Source organism: Venturia canescens, chromosome 6 (genome assembly GCF_019457755.1).
Source record: "Venturia canescens isolate UGA chromosome 6, ASM1945775v1, whole genome shotgun sequence".
Classification (NCBI taxonomy): Eukaryota; Metazoa; Arthropoda; class Insecta; order Hymenoptera; family Ichneumonidae; genus Venturia; species Venturia canescens.
Genome location: NC_057426.1, coordinates 9,370,997 through 9,391,331, shown reverse-complemented (window position 1 = coordinate 9,391,331; position 20,335 = coordinate 9,370,997). Strand labels below are relative to the sequence as shown.

The 20,335-nt window shown below is 37.6% G+C and overlaps 4 protein-coding genes across 7 annotated transcripts in view; 2 read left to right on the top strand and 2 right to left on the bottom strand.

Moving 5' to 3' along the window:
- Positions 1 to 211: 211 nt before the first annotated feature.
- On the bottom strand, positions 212 to 1,890 carry LOC122412052 (phospholipase A1 VesT1.02-like). Its single transcript, XM_043421316.1, has 3 exons — positions 1,505 to 1,890; positions 1,106 to 1,348; positions 212 to 842 (listed from the first exon to the last, which is right to left on the bottom strand). Exons 2-3 carry the CDS (start codon positions 1,233 to 1,235, stop codon positions 430 to 432), a joined length of 543 nt encoding a protein of 180 aa, XP_043277251.1. The 5' UTR covers positions 1,236 to 1,348; positions 1,505 to 1,890; the 3' UTR covers positions 212 to 429.
- A 1,846-nt stretch (positions 1,891 to 3,736) lies between these two features.
- rb (adaptor related protein complex 3 subunit ruby) lies at positions 3,737 to 10,763 on the top strand. Of its 3 annotated transcripts, XR_006261256.1 has the most exons (12): positions 3,737 to 4,345; positions 4,627 to 4,702; positions 5,055 to 5,636; positions 5,855 to 6,151; positions 6,334 to 6,601; positions 6,899 to 7,615; positions 7,736 to 8,065; positions 8,269 to 8,540; positions 8,678 to 9,042; positions 9,384 to 9,543; positions 10,044 to 10,155; positions 10,271 to 10,763. XR_006261256.1 is itself a non-coding variant. In XM_043420968.1 (11 exons), exons 1-10 carry the CDS (start codon positions 4,209 to 4,211, stop codon positions 9,529 to 9,531), a joined length of 3,192 nt encoding a protein of 1,063 aa, XP_043276903.1. In that variant the 5' UTR covers positions 3,737 to 4,208; the 3' UTR covers positions 9,532 to 9,543; positions 10,044 to 10,269. The 3 variants fall into 3 exon arrangements, 2 of the variants coding, with proteins under 2 accessions (XP_043276903.1, XP_043276902.1); XM_043420968.1 differs by lacking the exon at positions 10,271 to 10,763 and having other exon boundaries at positions 10,044 to 10,269; XM_043420967.1 differs by lacking the exons at positions 10,044 to 10,155; positions 10,271 to 10,763 and having other exon boundaries at positions 9,384 to 9,843.
- Positions 9,588 to 11,992, bottom strand: LOC122411898 (protein FAM169B-like). The gene is made up of 5 exons (XM_043420972.1): positions 11,854 to 11,992; positions 11,180 to 11,360; positions 10,855 to 11,035; positions 10,352 to 10,528; positions 9,588 to 9,960 (listed from the first exon to the last, which is right to left on the bottom strand). The coding sequence occupies exons 1-5, from the start codon at positions 11,865 to 11,867 to the stop codon at positions 9,845 to 9,847; spliced, it is 669 nt and encodes a 222-aa protein (XP_043276907.1). The 5' UTR covers positions 11,868 to 11,992; the 3' UTR covers positions 9,588 to 9,844.
- A 644-nt stretch (positions 11,993 to 12,636) lies between these two features.
- The window catches only part of LOC122411897 (angiogenic factor with G patch and FHA domains 1), a 30,269-nt gene continuing 22,570 nt past the window's right edge, over positions 12,637 to 20,335 (top strand). Inside the window, exons 1-8 of one of the 2 annotated variants that reach the window (XM_043420969.1) lie at positions 12,637 to 12,923; positions 13,089 to 13,288; positions 13,370 to 13,615; positions 13,710 to 13,877; positions 14,092 to 14,236; positions 14,468 to 14,628; positions 14,874 to 15,316; positions 15,517 to 15,616. In XM_043420969.1, coding sequence (XP_043276904.1) covers positions 13,103 to 13,288; positions 13,370 to 13,615; positions 13,710 to 13,877; positions 14,092 to 14,236; positions 14,468 to 14,628; positions 14,874 to 15,316; positions 15,517 to 15,616 — 1,449 coding nt within the window. In that variant the 5' untranslated portion in view covers positions 12,637 to 12,923; positions 13,089 to 13,102. Of the gene's footprint in view, positions 12,924 to 13,088; positions 13,289 to 13,369; positions 13,616 to 13,709; positions 13,878 to 13,968; positions 14,045 to 14,091; positions 14,237 to 14,467; positions 14,629 to 14,873; positions 15,317 to 15,516; positions 15,617 to 20,335 lie in introns of both variants that reach the window. The other variant, XM_043420970.1, reaches the window with a different exon arrangement.

Below are 20,335 nucleotides of genomic sequence, written 5' to 3'. Positions count from 1 at the left end.
AGAATGGAAGAACATTGTAACCTCAATCGACATTGGGGGAACGTCAGGAGATTTCTTCCACACCCTTGATTCGTGGTACGACTGAGATACTTTTCCAGACATTCTTCAGAATTGATTGCTTCCAGATATTTCTGTCATCCCCCAGAATAATCCATGATGGTACAAAAACTTTACTCATGAAATCCAACACAACTTTGCTCTCGAATAATTTTATTACCGAAATATCTCTATTATCTCGCACGTTTCATCTTATTTTTTAATACATTAATATTATATTGTAACTTCATTTATTGAATAACAAATTTTAATGTAAAAAATATATGAAATTGCAAATTCTTGATGATACATTAAGATTTTTTAATACTGGCACATAACGGATGGTAAGAGACGTTTGAGAATGTCATTTTCATTGCACACTTTTTTTACCTATCAATATATCCAGTGTGGGAAATAAGGAGCTGTGTCATTTGTTTCGGCATTGAAGATGCCTACGATACTATGATCCGGCTTAAGACCACCAAATCTTTGGAAATATGTGTTACAGTTCAAAGTATCAATATCATGCTCGAGAGTTTCATACGACGTGCAGTTTCCACCTAGGAAGTTGTTGTTGATCGATTCTGCAAAATATTCCCAGGCTCGATTATGCGAACAAATGGGATCCCCGTTACATCCCGGCTGTTCAGTACCACCGTTCAAATAAAAGTCTGCATGACCAAGTGGTTTTCTGTAACCGTAGTAATCGCTATTCGTGTGGAGAACTTGCACATAATCTCCGCTCGAAGGGCTCAGCCTTTCAGTGGCATCGACGGTAGAGAACGGATATAGAGCTGGGTCCAGACCTGAATCGTAATTAAGGAGAAAACAACTTTTATCATCATTGCAAATTGATAGAAAAACAATCGTGGAGTGTGGAAAACTGTCTTTAACAAGATTCGATAATTCATAAAAAAAACATTTATGAAAAACTTTTGACCAGGTCCAATTTTATTAGAATGTTTGTCAACTTGTGGAGTTATGAAAATCTCAGCACAATTCGATTATAATGGTCAATTTTCAAATAGTTCAGCTTATCCAAGAGAATTAAATGTTCTGAAAAACTTACCGATAACAGTGTCCACTTTGACTGAGAGTTTGTGACCGGTGATACCCATTATCTGAGCTCCTATTGAAAAACCAACGAGAATAACCTTACTGAGCTTCAATTGTGCCTTTTCAATAAGGAGTTCTAACATCGTAGTGATCTTCCCACTGATGAACTTGACTTGTTTCTCTATGGATTGGGGAGTTGAAAAATCACCTCCGTCCCAAGTAACGACGATTACATTTACATTGTGCTTCAGATATGCTGTGAACAGAGGGAAAAATCGAAGTGAAAATGGAATCAATGGACCATTTGAAAACTTTAGATAAACCTTCAAGGTCATTACAAAATTTCACAACAAACCGAACAGAAAAAAACATTTATTTTTTATTCCATCGTTTTTAAAAACATTCAACTCACCGTCACGTAAGCGAGTACAGACCAGGTACCTTTCATTCTCTATCAATCCATGTGTCACGAAAATCGTTAATTTAGTGGGATCGAAATTTTTAGATGGCAATCGTGCGATGTCAATATTTCGATTAGCGTTAAACACGTAAGGAATCACGCGGCTTTGTTGTGTGAAGAAAGAAAAAGTGATGATGGGATCACCGGTCTCATTCACTATTTTTTTTCCATTCTCAAATTGTTCCTCAACAATTTTGTCTCCCTGATCAGCTCCGCAGCCACCGAGAATCCCTGTGAAGAATCGTTTTATTTCAATATTGGTTTTTAACGTTCTTATATTATTGTTTGTATACCGACAACGCTTGGTGCGCGACAGACGGCCGCGCACCAAGCTTTGAATGTTAACGAACTTTCATGAAAATTTCCTTTGTTCTATAAAAATTTCGAAACATTCAAACTTATATGCTCGGTATACAAATAATTGACCTTTTCAACTTGAACTTTTCATTGATTTTTCAACGATATTGTTGTAAAATAAAATTTTCAAAAATTCACCAATAGTGACCGCGACGAGGAAACAGCAGATGAAAATTCTCATGTTTATTGATTTGAGCATGTACTGGCAGGTTATTAGAAATCGCTAGACGTTTATATACTCGAAAAACAACCGATAAAACGAATGCAAGAAGCTAAATTATATCAAGCATCAAGCAATGAATATTGGTCCGGCATAAATCTATTTCTACGATAACGTCAATTTTCGTTGATATATAGAATATATGTCACCTTTTCGGAATATAATATTTTTAAGCGTTTTTCGATAAAAATATTTCAAAAGTATGAATAATGGTTGTACAGAACCGCAAACACGAAACAGCCAATAAATTCAAAGAAATTTTCATGTAACCAGTTCAAACGAATGGAGTCGAAATAACAAGGCAAATACTTTAAACTGCGAGAAAAAATCGACAAGAAGTAAAATTACTTATACACTTGGCGTCAAGGTTGTGCCACGTCTCTGGATCGTTATACAACCAAATATAGAAAGAATTTTGGGAGATTTATTCTGGAATTGTTTCCATTTTATTTGAATTCTTGAAATTTTTCCGTTACAGAGAAATAATTTTAGTTTATTCAGTTCGTGCCGCACCATTTTCTTCACTTATCATTCTGCCCCTGCCGATAGTAGAACTCGTCATAAGATAAATGTACTTGTCTAGACAATTGAAAAATTGGCGGAGTACTTTAATTATACCCAGATAGCCATGGTAACAACGTACTAAATGATTCCCAAAAATTAGCCACGATATATATAATTGTTTTGTTTATTTCAAAGTTACCGTGTCAGTTGGCAACATGGTAACGTGCTCATCTAGAAGACCGAAGTTCGACAGTTCGCGAACCTTCGTCTCAAATAATTTTTTTAATTTATTTATTTATATTTTTTTACGGTGTAAAGAATGTTAAGCGATTTAAATAAATGCAGAATAATTTATTGTGACGATATTTTATTTTTCATCCAAATGTAAAAGGGTAAAATTCATACGCGGTATAATGATTGTTCATTTCATTGTTCATAGCCTTGGAAAAATTTTTTTTTTTCGGTCATTACAACTTTGTCTCATTCAACTCAGAATCGCGTGAAACATGTTTCGAACCTATCGTGAGAGGTTATTTTTTGATTTTTGAAATTTTCGAAAATTAAAAAAATTTTCGAACCTTGGCATTTTTTCATAGTCTATTGCCTTCGAATTTTTTTTTTTTTCGGTCATTACAACTTTGTCTCATTCGACTCAAAATCGCGTGAAACATGTTTCGAACCTATCGTTGGAGGCCATTTTTTGATTTTTGAAATTTTCGAACCTTCGCATTTTTTCATGGTCTATTGCCTTCGAAATTTTTTTTTTTTCGGTCATTACAATTTTGTCTCATTCGACTCAGAATCGCGTGAAACATGTTCACAGTTCATATGAGGATAATTTCGAATTGAATCAATTGAAAAAATAAATAACGAAAGCAGGAATCGATCTCTCGACCTTCAGCTTAGGAGCCGGAAGACTTATCACGGCGCTTAGTTTATAAACTTATCAATATATAGCAGCAGCAGTACGCTGCCTTATCTGAAACGTACGTACATATATGCGATGATTCGAGGCCATTCGAGGCCCTATGAGCAGGCTTCGTCGATAAAGACGAAAATACAATACCAACAGAGAGAGTATATAGAAAAAAATATATGTCAAACAGCAGTATAGACGAGAACTCGAATACAGTCGTAATCCGGCTCCTGAATTTTCATGAGCATAAAGCATAATCATCGTCGAGAGTATAAGGTGTAAATATTGATTGGTCAGTGATCGAGGATTGTATTACATTTCGATTGAGTATACTAACAGTTAAATTGATAATGACACGGGAAGCCTCGTGACGACGCAACTGAATTTGTCCCCGATACAGAGCTCAAGCGACAAAAATCCTTATGCGTTTTCACGTCCGACCGACGATTCGCTCAACAGTTCAGTGCTTGCATTCGCTACTTTACATCGAGACAATATGGACGCTCGCTAGGAGTTTCTGACTGTCGTAAATTTGATAAAGAATATAATTGCCACGTCGTTGTGAAAAATTTTATACGAACGAAGAAACATAACTTCAACAGTCGACGAGTAAACGTGTGTGAATACGGGAGTCGTGGAAACGTTGAAAGTTGGCGAAAATGTTGACCGCTGCGGCTAACACGCTGTCAAATAACACTGGCGGCTCGTACAGCAATGATCGACCATCCAATGCCGGAGATACCGAGATTGGTACGGATCCAGCTTCAGGAGGATTTTTTCATTCCGATTACAAAAAGTACGTTCCTTTTCTTTTATTGCCAATAAATTGAGAAGTTTTACTAAATTTTTGAAGTTCACGTTTTAACAAGATACTAAGACTAACATTTTTTAGATATTTTGTAAGATGGACTATCGTTCGAACTTGAATGTATGAAGACAATAATAAAGTTACTAATGAACCAATAGCGGACAATGGTGGAATAATCAAATTGTTCAATGGTTTATTCGGAATCTAAGAAAGATGTGAACTGTAGAAATAACTATTCTCATACTGTTTTGTGATTAATATTGTTTTAGACATGACGACCTGAAACAAATGTTGGACAGCAGCAAAGATGGATTAAAGCTTGAGGCCATGAAACGGATTATTGGGGTATGAAATCTTGCAAATTAAAACTAGGCTTTTTAAATCTATATCTATATCTGATTGAACCAAAGAAAACTAAAGAGAAAATTAGCGAGAATCAACTGTAGCATGACAATTGCTATTTTTGGTTGAATAACGAATTACAAAATTGTGCGCATGTTCCTCTATTTCTGCTGATGTAAATTCGTGAGTTTTTGTCAATGGATAGTCCATCCCAGGAAGGCTGCAAAAAAAATTTGACATTTTATTTTTGGTTGCAATTTCTTTGTTATTTAGTCCAACAAAAATGTCTACATTCAAACTGTCTACTAATGAGGGTTCAATGAAATTATGACAAAACTTATGCTTTATTTGGTAGATGGTGGCCAAGGGACGCGACGCTTCTGACCTTTTTCCAGCAGTAGTGAAGAACGTGGTGTCAAAGAATATCGAAGTGAAAAAATTGGTGTATGTCTATTTGGTGCGGTACGCCGAGGACCAACAAGATTTGGCACTTTTGTCAATATCAACGTTTCAACGAGCGTTGAAAGATCCAAATCAATTAATCAGAGCGAGTGCTCTAAGAGTATTGTCAAGCATAAGAGTAGCCATGATAGTTCCAATCGTAATGCTTGCAATTAAAGATTCTGCAAGCGACATGTCACCTTACGTGAGGAAAACAGCGGCTCATGCGATCCCCAAATTGTATTCTCTGGATGCTGAACAAAAAGAGGAATTAATAAGCGTTTTAGAAAAGTTGCTGTCTGATAAAACGACCCTCGTTGTCGGCTCGGCTGTTATGGCCTTTGAAGAAGTTTGCCCTGAACGCATCGATCTCATTCATAAGAATTATAGAAAATTGTGCAATCTGCTGGTCGACGTTGACGAGTGGGGACAAGTTGTTATTGTCAACATGTTAACCAGATATGCCAGAACTCAATTCGTCAACCCTAATTTGGATGTAAGTATACTCGCAAAAAACAGAAAATACATTTTTTTCTAACAATTTGCTGATAATTAAAAATGTGGCTGAATCTAAAAAAATGATAAAAATGAAAGTGAATCGAAAATGTCTTCAATTTCATATTATAAGAATCGCAACATCATGCCTCCAATCCATTTGCCCTCATTCTTAATTGCCAATATAAAAGGAGAACAAAAATGTGATTTTTCTTTAAGGACGTGGAGGAGGACGAGAATCGACCGTTTTATGATTCGGATTCGGATTCTTCGAACACGAAAAAAGTGATATTCGCTCTGGATGCTGATCATCGATTGCTACTCCGGAACACGAAACCGTTGTTGCAAAGCCGGAATGCTTCTGTCGTCATGGCTGTTGCTCAACTATACCATCATGTTGCTCCAAGAAGTGAAGTGATGATCGCTGCCAAAGCTCTCATAAGACTGCTTCGAGGTCATCGCGAAGTTCAGAGCATCGTTCTCAACTGTATTGCCAGCATATCCATCGCGAGAAAGGTAACGTAAGTATTGTTGTTTTTATGCTTTCCAGGAATTTAGTGAAATCGATTTCCACAATACTAGTCGCTCGATTATTGAGCAATGTAAATTTTTGAATATTCGAAATATATCCAAACAAAATACCGAAAAAAATCTGGCGAATCTTCGTTGCAGTTTTATAATAAAATTTCTCTTTACAGGGAATGTTTGAGCCTTTCCTCAAATCTTTTTTCGTCAGAACTTCCGATCCAACCCACATAAAATTACTAAAACTCGATATTTTAACGAGTTTGGCAACGGAAACGAGTATAAGTGTAATTTTACGAGAGTTTCAAACCTACATCGCGAGTAGCGACAAGGAATTTGTTGCTGCTAGCATTCAAGCGATCGGACGATGTGCCAGTAACATTAAAGAAGTTACCGACACGTGTCTGAACGGATTAGTCTCTTTGCTGAGTAATCGTGACGGTAAGCAACGGAAAATGGGCTTCGATTACTCTGATTTTCATTTTCGTGATTCTTTTGATTCGCTCCATCAGATAATTATACATTGTGGATCGTAGGAGTTTTTCTATTACTATTTTCTTCCACTTTCAAACGAGGAATTGCTATAAAAAATCCCAAAAAATTTACTTTTGAAAAAAATATGAGGCTTTTAATTTTTAAATTTAGTCGTAAACTTTGAGTTCACAGTTTCATTGATCACGAATTAGCCTGAGATTTTCCGTACACGAGAATAATTGTATTTATTTATTTGTCGAGCAGAAGTCGTCGTGGCCGAGAGCGTAGTTGTGATCAAGAAACTGTTGCAGACCCAGCCGAACGAGCACAAAGAAATAATAGCTCGTATGGCAAAGCTGATGGATTTTATAACCGTGCCACAAGCTCGAGCCTCGATTTTATGGCTACTAGGAGAATATTCAGATCGGGTGCCGAAGATCGCTCCCGACGTGCTTCGAAAAATGGCTAAAAGTTTCGTCAACGAGAAGGACATTGTAAAATTACAAACGTTGAATTTGGCGGTAAAGTTATGTTTGAATAATCCGGAACAAACAAAACTTTTTTGTCAATACGTATTTCAATTAGCGAAATACGACCAGAATTACGATATCAGGGACAGAGCCCGATTTTTGCGACACTTTATTTTCGACGAGGAAAACGGTTCGGACAAACAATTGCCGAAATATGCGAAAAAAATTTTTTTCGCACCCAAACCCGCACCGACTCTTTCCTCGAGATTCAACGGCTCCGAATACCAACTTGGCACACTCTCACATTATCTGGGCATGCCCTGTAACGGCTACAGACCTTTACCTTCATTTCCCGAAGTCGCGCCTGATGCTTCCGTTCGTGACGTCGCTGAACCGATCGTTACTCATGATCTCAAAGACAAGCGTCATACGAAAAAAGATAGAAAAGACAAAAAGGGGAAAGAGAAGGAAAAAAGCTTTTACAGCGAGGACGAAAGTTCCCCTGGCGAAGGTCAGTCATTTTGAAACAATTTTTTTCATTTATTTCTCAGATTTTCTGTTCTATCGAAAATTTTCTCATAAAATCGTTTCCAAAAAACGATTCAAACAGAAATTCCGATTAAAATTACAGACGCCGCAGATTCGAAATCCGAAGACGACGAGACTTCTGAATCTTCTTCGAGCGGAACATCCGACTCGGAAAGCGGCGATTCATCCGAATATTCATCCGACTCGGATAAATCCAAGGACGAAAAACCCCGTAGAATTAAAAATTCGGAAAAATCCGAGAGTTCGGAAAGCGACAGTGATGAAAGCGACGATTCGGATTCCGACGATAAATCTGAATCATCCGAGAGCGAAGTTGAAACTAAACCGATCCATAGCAAAGAAAAAATAGCGAAAACAGAAGTGAAGGAGAAACCGAAATCTAGTCTGGACTTGTTGTTAGATTTGGATAACGGTAGGGCCACTTTCGTCTCATAATCAGTTTTATCCTCTCAAATCGCTCACTTTCCAATCGTTCTTTTGAATTCTTTTTTTTTCGGCTCGACGTCACTTTCTCAACTTTTCGGGACCAATTTTACTGGAATATTGAACAATCAATTTTCCGTTATTTTGTTAGAACGCCAAATAAAATTGACACGAACGTTCGAATGATTGCAGCCTTGCCAATGACCCCAATAATGACTCCGAGCCTGGGAGGTTTTCTCACACCCATAAGCGTCAACCTCAGCAACGGAATCCAGGAAGTCTCAGCTTCGTTTACGCCACTGCGAAAAACTGAGATTTTGAATAAAATAACAGGGCGCGGGTTGCGGGTTGAGTCGAGATTCACGAGGTCGCCACATCTGGTCAGCGCGAGCATGGCCAACCTTGAACTAACTTTTACGAACGAGGGTAACGAGCAGATAAAAGACGTTCGAACAGGCAACAAAGTACGACGATTTATTTTAACAACAAATTTTGTACATTCTCAGAAGTATTTAGGTCAAAAAATGGATTTTATGATTGTAAAATCATTGCCTTGCTTAACGTTCAATTGGCTAATCGATTCGCTATTCATTTTTTGCAGAGTCTATCGTCAGGAATGTCGATTCACGATTTTTCTTCGGTGCCGAATCTCCAACCGAACATGACAGTTTCCTCAACCTTGGGCGTGAATTTCAACGACTCGAGTCAACCGGCAAAATTTAATATCGATTTTACCATTGCCGAGGAAAACCATTCTATCCCAGTGAACATAAAAGCTCCGATCGGCGAAATAATCAGATCCGTTATCTTGCCGGAGAGCATGTTCATCGCCGAGAAAGATAAACTCAAAGGGATGAATGAACACTCCACCAAGTTATCGTACAAAGGAGAGAAAAAAGAGCTGACCCAAAAAATTTTCGAAGTCGCCAACGTTGCAGTCGTTTCCATTGAAGATAGTTTACTCAGGTAAAAAGCTGCACGTCAAATATCCCATAAACCCATTAAGCAAAACCCTTCTCAATATTTAACTAAATATTATTCTGCTAGATTCGTTAATTTCCTCTTGTATTTCGAACATTTTTATTGTCTTTAAAAAATGTGCACGAAACGAATTTATTTCCTCTCACTTACATTGAAGCCCCAAGTCGACATATGTCAAATAGAATTGAACGATTGATTCGATCGGTTAGTCAAACAATTTAGCAAATCATTAAACTCTGTCGTCTTATCAGAGATTATGATCGATTATTCATCTAAATATGAAAGTTCCTGAAAAAATTAATAAAATTTTCATTCGTTTATAACAGATTTGCTGCTCACACGTTAGCATCCAAATCGCTGATCCTCGTGTCCGTAAAGTTTTTGGAAAACGATCAACTCGAGCTGTGTGTCAATTGTGAGAAAATGGTAATAGGCTCAATGCTATTGAACGAGATTAAAGTTCACTTGCAGTGAATTTCTCGTATGGTGCGTATTTTATGAAAATTATCATATTTACAAAAAAACAAATATATGTACTATATATATACACATATATATATATATATTTACAATGTTTAAAGATTTATAATGCTCAACTTGTGTTACCACCGAGGAAAAAGAAACGTTTGTATCTCGGACTTCATTCCGTTCTAAGTTACTTTTTTTACGATCGAATGTAAACTCGATATAAATATATATACAAACACAAGTGGCTGAAAAATAGATAAATATTCTGTTACAATAAGAAACGATTGAAGGATCTTTGAATAAATTCTTAGTGCAATATTCATTTGCTATTTCTCAAAAGAAACCACACGAGCTTCTGGGAACTCTCGTCTCCGTTCTCCATTTCCCAAAAGCGTAATCTATAGTCTTTGCGTTCGGTGAGAAAACGTTTCAAAACTGAAAAAAAAAAACGTTAAATGTATTTTTTACTTTGTCAATTGATTCGATTCTTGGTGTGCTAATATGAAAAGAATTTTCAGGAAACTCGGAGTCAATAATTGGCGACTGTTGCTTTAACTCGCGTAATAGTTATAAAAAGGACTTTTGGTCGGAACTCAAAATAATAACTGAAACATCCGAACAATGTTGATAGTAATTTTATGAAATTTTGTTAAACAAACGTCGAATATAAATGATGCAGTTGCGATAAAAAATGGTCCTGAATCATCGTGTATTTGAATAAATTTTTTAACTTGTTCGATTCAAGTCGTAGATGTCTGATAAGATAGCGGAAAGTTACTCGAGCTCGAGAGTGATTTTCCTGAATGAAGGACGCAGTGAAGATTACCTCTCAACATTCCATTTGAAATGGGCTTTGAAAAAGCGATGTCATCGATCGGAAAACGCGAGATAACGTCCAACAAAATTTCCGTACCAATTCCCCGATTTCTATATTCCGAGCGGACATAAGCGGTGTCAATTGTTGGCATCGAATATTCGATCCCAGTGGTATGAATCTCCGTATCTGGAAGAGGACAGAAAATTGAGAGCAAAAATGTTTTTTATTTGACAGTTGAATTTTTATGGCCTAGTTGATTATCGGTACAAAAACTTGACACGTTTAGAGAGATAAGGAGATAAGATTTCAAGCGGCCTGTCGGTCACAGATTTCATCCGAAATGTCCACGTGCTTTCGTGAGAATGATGGGACACGAATTTCGAAAAATAAAGGAACGTCAAGTTTGCAAGTTTTTGATAAATCATTTTTCTACATCAAATCTTTTGTTAGGATATTTATCGAAGTTTGAAAAAAGAAAAAAAAAAAAACAGTAAGAAAAGCAGGAAACGTACCTTTCGTTTTTATAGTGTAAAAAGCGACGGGTCTGCCGTTTTCCCATCGCAGAATTATTTCATCGAAATCGTCGGCAAAATCGTAGAGAGATTCTAATCTTTCGTTACTGGGCGTATCGACTTCTGGATAAATGATTTGGCTCAGCACGTAGTAGCAGATTTTTTCACGGTCCGTACGAACCTGGCAAAATCACTAAATTACCGTCCTCGTACATGGAAAAGTGCAGTTTATGTTGTTGACAATAAAAAAAAAATAAAAATAAAAATAAAAAAAAATAAAAAAATTGTCGTTTTTTCGATCAACCATGGAGACTCAATATTTCACCTTCTTCCAACCATCGTTCGCTATTCCATCGAGTCGTTTGTCGACATTGATTATTTCTCCGTTCTGTAAAATTCCTATGAAATTCCGGCATACATTGCAATCGAGCCGGGCGATATTTCCGAGAACGTTTATCCGCTCGAGATCCAACCACTTTTTCGTCACTGGCACGCAGTCTAAACATCTATTTTAATCACATTAATTTCGTCATATTTCATCACTGACATCTCTGGCAGTAAGTGAAGAATGATAAATGAATAAATCGAATGGAAAATAAGTGAATGAGTGAATAAGAACTTCAATGAATTTATTAATAAATTATTTATTTAAACATTGCATTGTTTAAAAAAATAATTGTTGAACAATACGATGATTTTTTTGTCATCACACACAACACAAGATCTATTTTCTTAGACACTTTTTCATTTCTTCGGATTTTAAACTTTTTTGAATGTATCGATTTTTTTTGAAAGAGTCTAAATAGTAGAAAAATCACTTTTCACAATTGTTACTTTTGAAAATCTTAGAATTCTTTTCAGAGTTATACTCGAGATCCGAGGTTCACTTAGTTTTTTGGTTATTTGAAGAACTATACACTCGTTGAATAACCAAAAAATACCCACTTCATAGTATTATAGCAGCAAACAATTTTAGTCAATTATCGAAAAAAGTCCTACCTTGAACAAAACATTAATCAAGGACAAAAAAATTCACAGAAACAACTATCTGCGTAGATACGGTCTGAAAGCCTCCGAAACGTTTGAAGCACAACCGGCTTCTAATAGTAAGTTCAACGTAAAACTGCACGGAGTGTGTTGATAAGCGCTAAATCCGCATATCGCTGCAGATACACATGAAACAGATCACACCGAAAAGCCTTTATATTGCTTCTCATGCAGTACGAAAATTCAATATCTCTGACAATGAGACTCATCTGAAGATTGAATCGTACAAATTAATTGGAAGTCATGTGTGCTCAATTGCTGTGATTTGTACATTGTTTGAATGCGGAAAATAAAAAATTTGCGTCGTTTATTTCTATTGCTATTATTAACCTTACGAGTGCACGCTCGAGCGCGTATCTATTCCGCTACATTTATAGGAGTTATACAGTTGGCTTGAGATCAACTTGCGGTGTCCTTCGTTCAAGGACGAGAAGGAATTGACCTATATCAATACCAGTGCGTCGAAATAATTGTTCATTTTATTTCATAACATTTATATTGGTTCTTCTAGTGCCATAATTTATGAAATTTAAATTGTAATTCAGTAAAGGAATAACTTTAAATTAACGCTCGGGGTATATACACACAGCTACAAAAATAAATAATAAAAAATAATTAATTTCAAGTGTCCGTTTAATCGACGGAGGCAAATAGCATTCCATTCTCCTTTCGACAGAAAGATGACGCGACGTGTAAAAGTCTGTGGTATAGGTTAGTACCAGCAGCAGCACCAGTTGCGCGTTGCAGCTGCTGCTCCGGAATCCAAAACTCTCTGTTATTCAATAATAAATAATCCTTAATCTATTTATTGAGTTGACTTCATTCGTAAACACTACGAAATTTGCTTGTAGAATATTTATTCGAGATTGTTTTTTTTATCAAAAGTGGAATAAAACACTGCTGCAATGTTTTTAGCTTATTTACTATTTCATTCGGCGTAATCATTAAGGTTACTTATGTGCAAAAAGTTGACATCTCATTTCAAGCATCTCGCTCTCAAGATATATCACGGAGTCCGAGAGGTAAAGTTTTTTTCATAAATCCTTAGTGTTTTATTGATTCTCTGAAGAAGAATAATGCCAGTTTGCTTTTGTTTACGAGAGCGTAATCGCAATTGCCTTATGAAAGTGAAATTCCGGGGTTACCTCAGTCGTCGCTGATCACGATTGTTTCTACGTAATTCACAGAATTGACATTTATCATGACGGAAAATTGTCGATTGAGCGAAAGCGACGAAGTTGATTTTGAAGTTGAGCACGGAGAAAACGACTTTTCTAAGGAACTGGAAAAGTTTCCTCATGTTTTATCATTTATCAAGAAACTCCAAGATCAGATCAAGCGACAGAGAAGAAAAATTGAAAAACTTGGAAAAAAGTTGCTGCGTTCGGTGAATAATATCGATATGATTAAGACTATTTGAAAGATTTCAGGAAAACTTTTTGAACAGAAATTTTTATTAATATTATAGAAAAAAATTGAATTTTCACAACCAAAAAATGAGTTTGTCGACGTCGAAGTTCAGACCGAATGTTCAACGGATACAGACTCTTTGTCTGGACCCCAAAATTGGGGAAACAGTGCAAATAACGAAGGAGCTAGCATCGTTGAACAAGTTAAGGAAGCTGCTGAATCTGCCCTCCAACAAACTGGCTTTGTTTATGAAGAAACCTCTGGTTTATATTACGACTACAACAGTGGCTATTATTACGATGCCGTTAGTGCAAAGTTCATTTTGTCTTCTCAGGCAATAAAGAATGAATGAAACACGGAAGATTTTGATTAAAAATATCTTACACTTTGGTTGACAGGTCCAAGGCCTCTATTATGATGGAAATACTGGAACATATTACGTGTACGACGAGGAGAGTAAATCTTACAAGTTTCACAGTCAGGCTCAGGTGACCCCGAACGAGACGGCTGTGCATCAGCAAAAAATCAAAAGATCGGATAAGCGCAAATCTCAAAAGGCTAACAAGGTATTCTTTGTTCTTGAATCTTTTGGCATTGTCAAAACTCCGATGCATTCCAACGTGATATTTCAACAAACGAAAATATTTTTGTTTGCAGGTTTCGGATGAGATACATGAGTTAATAACTGGCCTTTCAAACATATCGATTGAAAGATACCGGCGTCAAGCAATAGGTAATTAAAAAATAGCATTGATATGCACACGTTGTCTCTCATTGTAGGATGAGGCGAAAAAACAAAAGCTGACTGATTGCGATGATACGGGAAACGATTTGCCAGAGGAGGGTGAATGTTCAGACAGCGATAACAGTAAAAGTTCTCGGGATACATCGCTCACTAATGAGAGCGAGAGCGAGGACGACCAAGGTTTCAAACAACATTATTTTTATTTATGTTTTTCACATGATATTTCATCAATCCTATTTTTTTTCCTGTTACGACGAGATAATGAGATTTCTTGGGAACTTTCGAACAATGAAGAACCACGAATTCGAAGACTTGTGATATTTGATCTTAGCAAACGATAATGATACATATTTAGAGTGAAAAACATTGGAACATTCGAAGCCCGTTGATCAACGGCGATTTTTGTTACAGATCTCGCGAAAATTTATCCGCCGTGCATGAGGATTATCGTCAAAGAAACTAATTTGTCAAAACTAAAAGTTGGCACTCTGTTTCTCGTGGCTTATACCGGTGGAACGTTGGGCAGAGAAGGCGATCATGCAGTCCTTATTCCGGATTTGAACATTAGCAAAGTAAACATGCCAAGAGTAAAGCAAACTATCACAAGGATTTTGATTTTTTTCAAAAATACTGGTCTAAATGTTACACCATCAAATCTGCTGTTTCGAACAATCATGCACACGATAGAAGGGACGAGTAATTTGAAGAAAAAAAATTGAATCAATCGATCCGTCAAAATGAAGCTCACGAACGCTTTTGCAATGGAATTCGCACTCCGTATACGCGCGAAATAATAAATTTTGTTAAAATTTTTCAGCACCATGCAAGATTTCAGTACGACGAGGACAAAAGACAATATCTCATAGTGGATTCGGGCTCGAGAAACGGAACGATCCTCAACGGGAAAAGATTGTCAGTTGCGAAACAAGAGTCTGACCCTTGCGAGGTGGCCCACGGCTCGGTCGTGCAATTGGGAAGCACGAAACTTCTCTGCCACATCCACAACGGCCACGAGACCTGCGGACATTGCGAGCCTGGTTTGGTTCAAAAAACAACGTTCCACGAACCCTCTAAGACCTCTAAAAAGGATCAGCACAAAACGGAGCTTCGGAGATTGAAAAATAAATTCGGCGTGGAAAAAAATAATACGGAAACTGCGAGCCAAGTTGCAACGGGATATCAGGACAGGGCTCAGGCTCGACGAGACCACGTTGGCTCTTCGAATCATCACGTCAAAACTCAAATAAGCTCCGTTGAAACGTAAGCCAATTTTCAAAGCTTTTCATTGACCCTGAAAACCGAGCCACGATTATTGGGGGTCTTTCAGACACACGTGTGTGCTCTTGAACAATCGAAGCTTCAGAACGAAGCTGCATCCTAATTTAGGTTCATTTCATCAGTGCTTTTCTTCACATTTTTTTTTACTATTTTCAATCATTCGAAATGCTTTTATCTTACAGATCAATTGCCAAGGACAACAAGGGATTCAAACTTCTCTCAAAAATGGGATGGTCCGAGGGACAATCGTTGGGAAAGGATGGCGATGGAAGAATCGAACCAGTGAGTTATTCTTTACTCTCCTCTATTCAATTTTCAGTATCCAAAAACTTGAACAGGTCAACTTTGAAATGGAATTTGTATAATTTTGACCTTTAGCATTCGGTGTAGTGAAAGTGTAGTCCACAAAAATGCAGATCGATCTGTGACATTAGCACTTGCTGTGGCATTTTGGTAATTTACAAAAGTTTCCATTCAATTGTGGTGACGATTTGACTCGATATAGGATTCACACGATTTTATGGCACAGAAATAAATCGTTCTTAGATTCGGCGATGCACACAGCTTTCTCGTCTCTTTTTATTCCATTTAACGTTGGGTTCAATGTTGAATAAAGTCTTCAGAGTTCAACTTTTGCCCTATTTTGTGTGATTAGTTTTTTTTCAATTTTTGCAAAACTCCTCGTGCGAGAGAGGAACAAAAAATAGTTTTTTTTCCAAGTTTTTGTCTCGTTAAGAAGAAGTTTCGAGTATACAAGATCCGACAGAAAGAAAGTCCATTTGGTCGCCTTTGGCTGATCCCTCAACCTCGCCTCTTCCATCCTCGCTACAATCTTTCACTCCGACTCTGACTTTTCCAATTGTCTCTGCACTTTTTCATTCAGTCGAGACCATCTCCTTGTTTTTTCTCCCCATTTTATCCTCCTTTTTCTTCCCTCCTGCTCTCTCCCTCACTCTCTCTCGTATCCACCGATCTTCAGCCACTGATTACAGTCGATAGTCTGCGGCTTACTGCGCCTCGTTACCAACTGACTCGAGCAACCAACAATCCCACAATTCTCATCACTAATTCCATTCTTCCCACCCGCTTTTCTCCCTTTTGCCCATTAACGCTTTTTATCCCCGGGAGATCTTGACAATCGGTCACGTCATTCGAGCTTTACTTGCTTTCCCAAATATTTTTTACCGCAACGAATAATACTTTTTTCTTTTTCATTAGCCATAAAAAACGGAGGATTCTCAGCTTCCTTGAGCTTACGAAATGGTTCTTGAGACACGAGAAATGAATTCTCTTCATCGATAATACGTTACTCAAAAGAAAAAAATCGAACAATTTTTTATGAGTTTCGATTTCGAAAAAAACATTCTAAACGCCATAGAGAAAAAAAGCACAGTAGCGTCGAAAACTCAATTTATCGAGGCAAACGACGAATTCGAATACTTTCGATCCCGTTGAGAGTCAATTGAGGGTACTTTTGAGCGAGTAGGAAGCAGTCGTTCGAAAAATTTCAGTTACAATCGTAACAAGCACGATTTTTTAAACCTCGATTCGGTTCAATTTGGCCTGGAGTCGTCCACTCAATTTGAATTCATTTCTGCATGGACGATCCCTCGAAAAAGGAAGTTCTAATGGTTGCGCTCTGGCTTGGCTGGAATACGACAGAAAGGAATAAAAGATAAGTTATGAAAAAGATGAACAAAAATGAGAATAAAAAATTATACAGTACGTTTAATGATCCGTGCAGTTCAGACTGGATTCGTTAACGACGATCTTCGCGGTTTTCCACAGCTGTATAATGATACTGGAAATATTTTATTCTCTCTCTCTCTCTCTCTCCTCGCCCTCCCTTCTCTCGTTTCTTCGCTCTTTTTTTCTTGAGGCATTGATGAAAAATCGACTCGACTCTCCCGCGTCGATGAGAACGTCCGACAGGTTGCAGATTGAAATAACGAGTACAGGAAAACTCCACATGTTTGTTTTAGTCTTTCTCTCTCTCTCTCTCTCTTTCTCTCTCTCTCTCTCTCTTTCTCTCTCTACCTCTCTCCCTTGTTTTGAGTCGCGAGTGTACAGGTTGTGCAAGAACTGAAGATAAAATATGTAACCGAGTCGCATACTTTTGTGATCGGGCGCGTCAGTGTTATTTTACGAATGCTTCTGAATTCGAACTACGCAAAACTCCGTTTAGAGCAAAATTTATAGTTTGAACATTTTTTTAAAACTGGGAATCCTAATTAAAGATGTTATCACTCTAAATTAATGTCCGAGGTATCAATTCGAAATTGTAAATCAATTTTTTCAACTTATCTCTTGGCGAATGAAATTACAAGCCATTAATTACACGGGGATCCATCACTGACTGAACCACAAATTTCATTCGTCCCAGGCTAGAATACTACAGTTTATTATGCTAAAAATCGCATTAGAGAGCGCAAGGGAAAACGCAAGGGGAAAAGAATCATGAAAAAAGTGTTAATAAAAAGCTAGGAAGCTATGACAGGAATGGGCCAAGCCAGGAAGCAACAAAATAACGAAATAAACAAATGTGAGGTTATACGAGTATTTTTTTTTCACATTTAAACACGTTTATTTAAGGTAGGAGTCGCGCGACAATCGATATTAGACGAACTCGGGATTTTTAAATTATATCATTTTTACGTGATAAACTTTCATATGGCTAAAGGATTTGATAGGTTACCGAAAATTATATCAAGAAATTTACGATCAAAAATAGAAATATAACACGGCATCGTATGAGAAACCCATCCCGCCAACACTATGATTGCAGAATTCATTTCCTTATCGATTAGATATAGTTTATGATAAAATTGCTCCTCATAGATTATATTATAAAGATTATAATGTGACCATAAAAATATAGGGCCATCGACTAATTCGAAGAGAATTTTTAAAATAATCTCGATGAAAACTCAGAAAATGGAAGGAGATTGACTGCCATGAAGTGGCTCGATATACTTGGCAACGTTAGGAATGTATACATATATATATACTTTTCGTGATAGCCGGCGAGTTTGGAGGCTAGGATATCTTTTGACTGTCAGGTGAGAAGAGAACCGATATATATATGTATATATATTGAAAAACCGGGTCAAATAAGCAATCATAAGATATTTTTAATCATAAATTATTAAATATGATCTTGTATAAATTTAGACGAATCCAGTTTAAATTGCCCCAAGATTTATTCAATACAGAAAACCTTTCTTATAACCTATTTTATTTCGACGATTAATAAATAGTCATTTGACCATAGAGTCGCGCGACTCTTACCTTAAATATCCAATTGGACGAGCCCTTTAAAATTCGATGTCGGTCGACTACTCATTCAAACTCAGTGTAAATTTAAAGACTTGAGAAAATCGTTTGGTGCATGAACCACCTTAAATCGTATTTGAATGAATAATAATGAATGAAAAATGAATATTTAATTGAATTCTTCCAAATTCGTTATCACAGTGACGAGGTGACTTTTTTGCCGCGTAATATTGTGACGCGAAGTATTCGAAACTCGTCTAACAACGAAAGGATTCGAATAGCTACAAAAATTTGAATCCGATCGACCTCCAAACGGCTGGATCGGTCTCCGCGTAAAAATGAGCCAAATTTTGTGATTTATCGTTCGAGACTGAATTTCGAAAAGTTTCCACACGTAATCACGTGCGCGAGGACTCGTAGAATCCCCAACGGGAGGCTCTACGTATGACGCAATAAACGCAGCGCCTTCCGCGGAACCGTAGCCTCGGTCTCATCTTCTCTCGTCCTCATCGAGGATCTCTATTGCCGGTTTGGTCGGTATCCGGGATAAGGAAAGAGCGATATAAAGAACGAAACTAGAGAAAGATGGAAAGAGGGCGGAGGGGAGGGAACGGGAGCTCGGGGGTCTCTCTGCTTAACACGAATCCGGGTTCGTCGCTTAGAAGGGGCTAATGTCTATAATCAAGGCTTTCCTATCGTCATGCCGCTGAACCGCAACGTCGTCGATCGAGGGCTAGAGAGGCAGAGAGAGAGAGAAAGGAAGAAACAGCACAGAAACGTAAAAAGGCATTGCGGGTATGGGGAAACGAAGCGAGACGAAAGCGGCTGGAGCTGCAGCGCCGTGCAGTTTTTCCTGGGCGAGATTTTCAGAGCCGCAATTTATGGGCAGTTTCTTCTCTTCCCGTCTCATTTTTCGTTCATCCTCGATCCTCTTTTTCCACGTGAAATGAGACATCGTTCCACCGATACGTTCTCGGCTTCCTGTTTCCCCGGGGACTGATGCAGATTTTCTCAACTTATTTATCCATCGATCGACGATCGGCCCCTCCGTCCGCGTTCGGTGTAATCACCATCCGCGAGATTTTGTTCCGCTATCCGCGATAGTCACGCGATCTCGGAATACCAGGACACGTCGATCGAGCCGTCAATCTTTATTCGTCGGCAATAGAAAACTCTCGGTCCGTCCAGTTAACGAGTCTTGACGAGCGCGCCAACGAATTCGTGCTCCCAGAAACTCTCGGGCTGGAGCTTACGCACCGTGAATTTTGCGATCTGCACGCGGAGACTTTTACAGCAAAAATTATTATGTTTTTAAAGTAACGTCGGAACACATCGATATTATAATAATAATCGCTAGAGTGTGTCAAATAATGCAAAAGTTTGGGGAACCATTACCACAGCTCGTAGTAAATGATGATCAAAAATTAACACCGAGCGATTTTTTATCAAAAACATTGTAAATAATGAAATGATTTGATGAAAATTTAGGAAATAACATAGCATTCGTTTCTCTGTGCTATACGAAAAATTGCATAGTTTCGTATTTTCCCTTTTATCTGCGGAATTTTGCTCGATAACACAGCAAAATTCATGCGCCCACAAAAATGAAAATTAACCAGTGGCACATAGTAGTAAAATGTCAAGCAATTTGTCCAGTCCAATTAACCAATTTTTAACATTTCGCCAAAGACACGAGTGACATTCGGATATCGATACGTCGTTCGGTGT

Bases quoted from the DNA above. Each gene is read 5' to 3' on its own strand.
- rb (XM_043420968.1), top strand. From the start codon at position 4,209: ATGTTGACCGCTGCGGCTAACACGCTGTCAAATAACACTGGCGGCTCG. The intron at 7,616-7,735 runs GTCAGTCATTTT...TTAAAATTACAG, and splicing joins CGAAAGTTCCCCTGGCGAAG to ACGCCGCAGATTCGAAATCC. The intron at 9,043-9,383 runs GTAAAAAGCTGC...CGTTTATAACAG, and splicing joins ATTGAAGATAGTTTACTCAG to ATTTGCTGCTCACACGTTAG.
- LOC122412052 (XM_043421316.1), bottom strand. From the start codon at position 1,235: ATGTTAGAACTCCTTATTGAAAAGGCACAATTGAAGCTCAGTAAGGTT. The intron at 843-1,105 runs GTAAGTTTTTCA...ATTACGATTCAG, and splicing joins CAAAGTGGACACTGTTATCG to GTCTGGACCCAGCTCTATAT.
- LOC122411898 (XM_043420972.1), bottom strand. The intron at 11,036-11,179 runs GTGAAATATTGA...TGATTTTGCCAG, and splicing joins CGAACGATGGTTGGAAGAAG to GTTCGTACGGACCGTGAAAA. The intron at 9,961-10,351 runs GTAATCTTCACT...TTTTTTTTTCAG, and splicing joins TTCAAATGGAATGTTGAGAG to TTTTGAAACGTTTTCTCACC.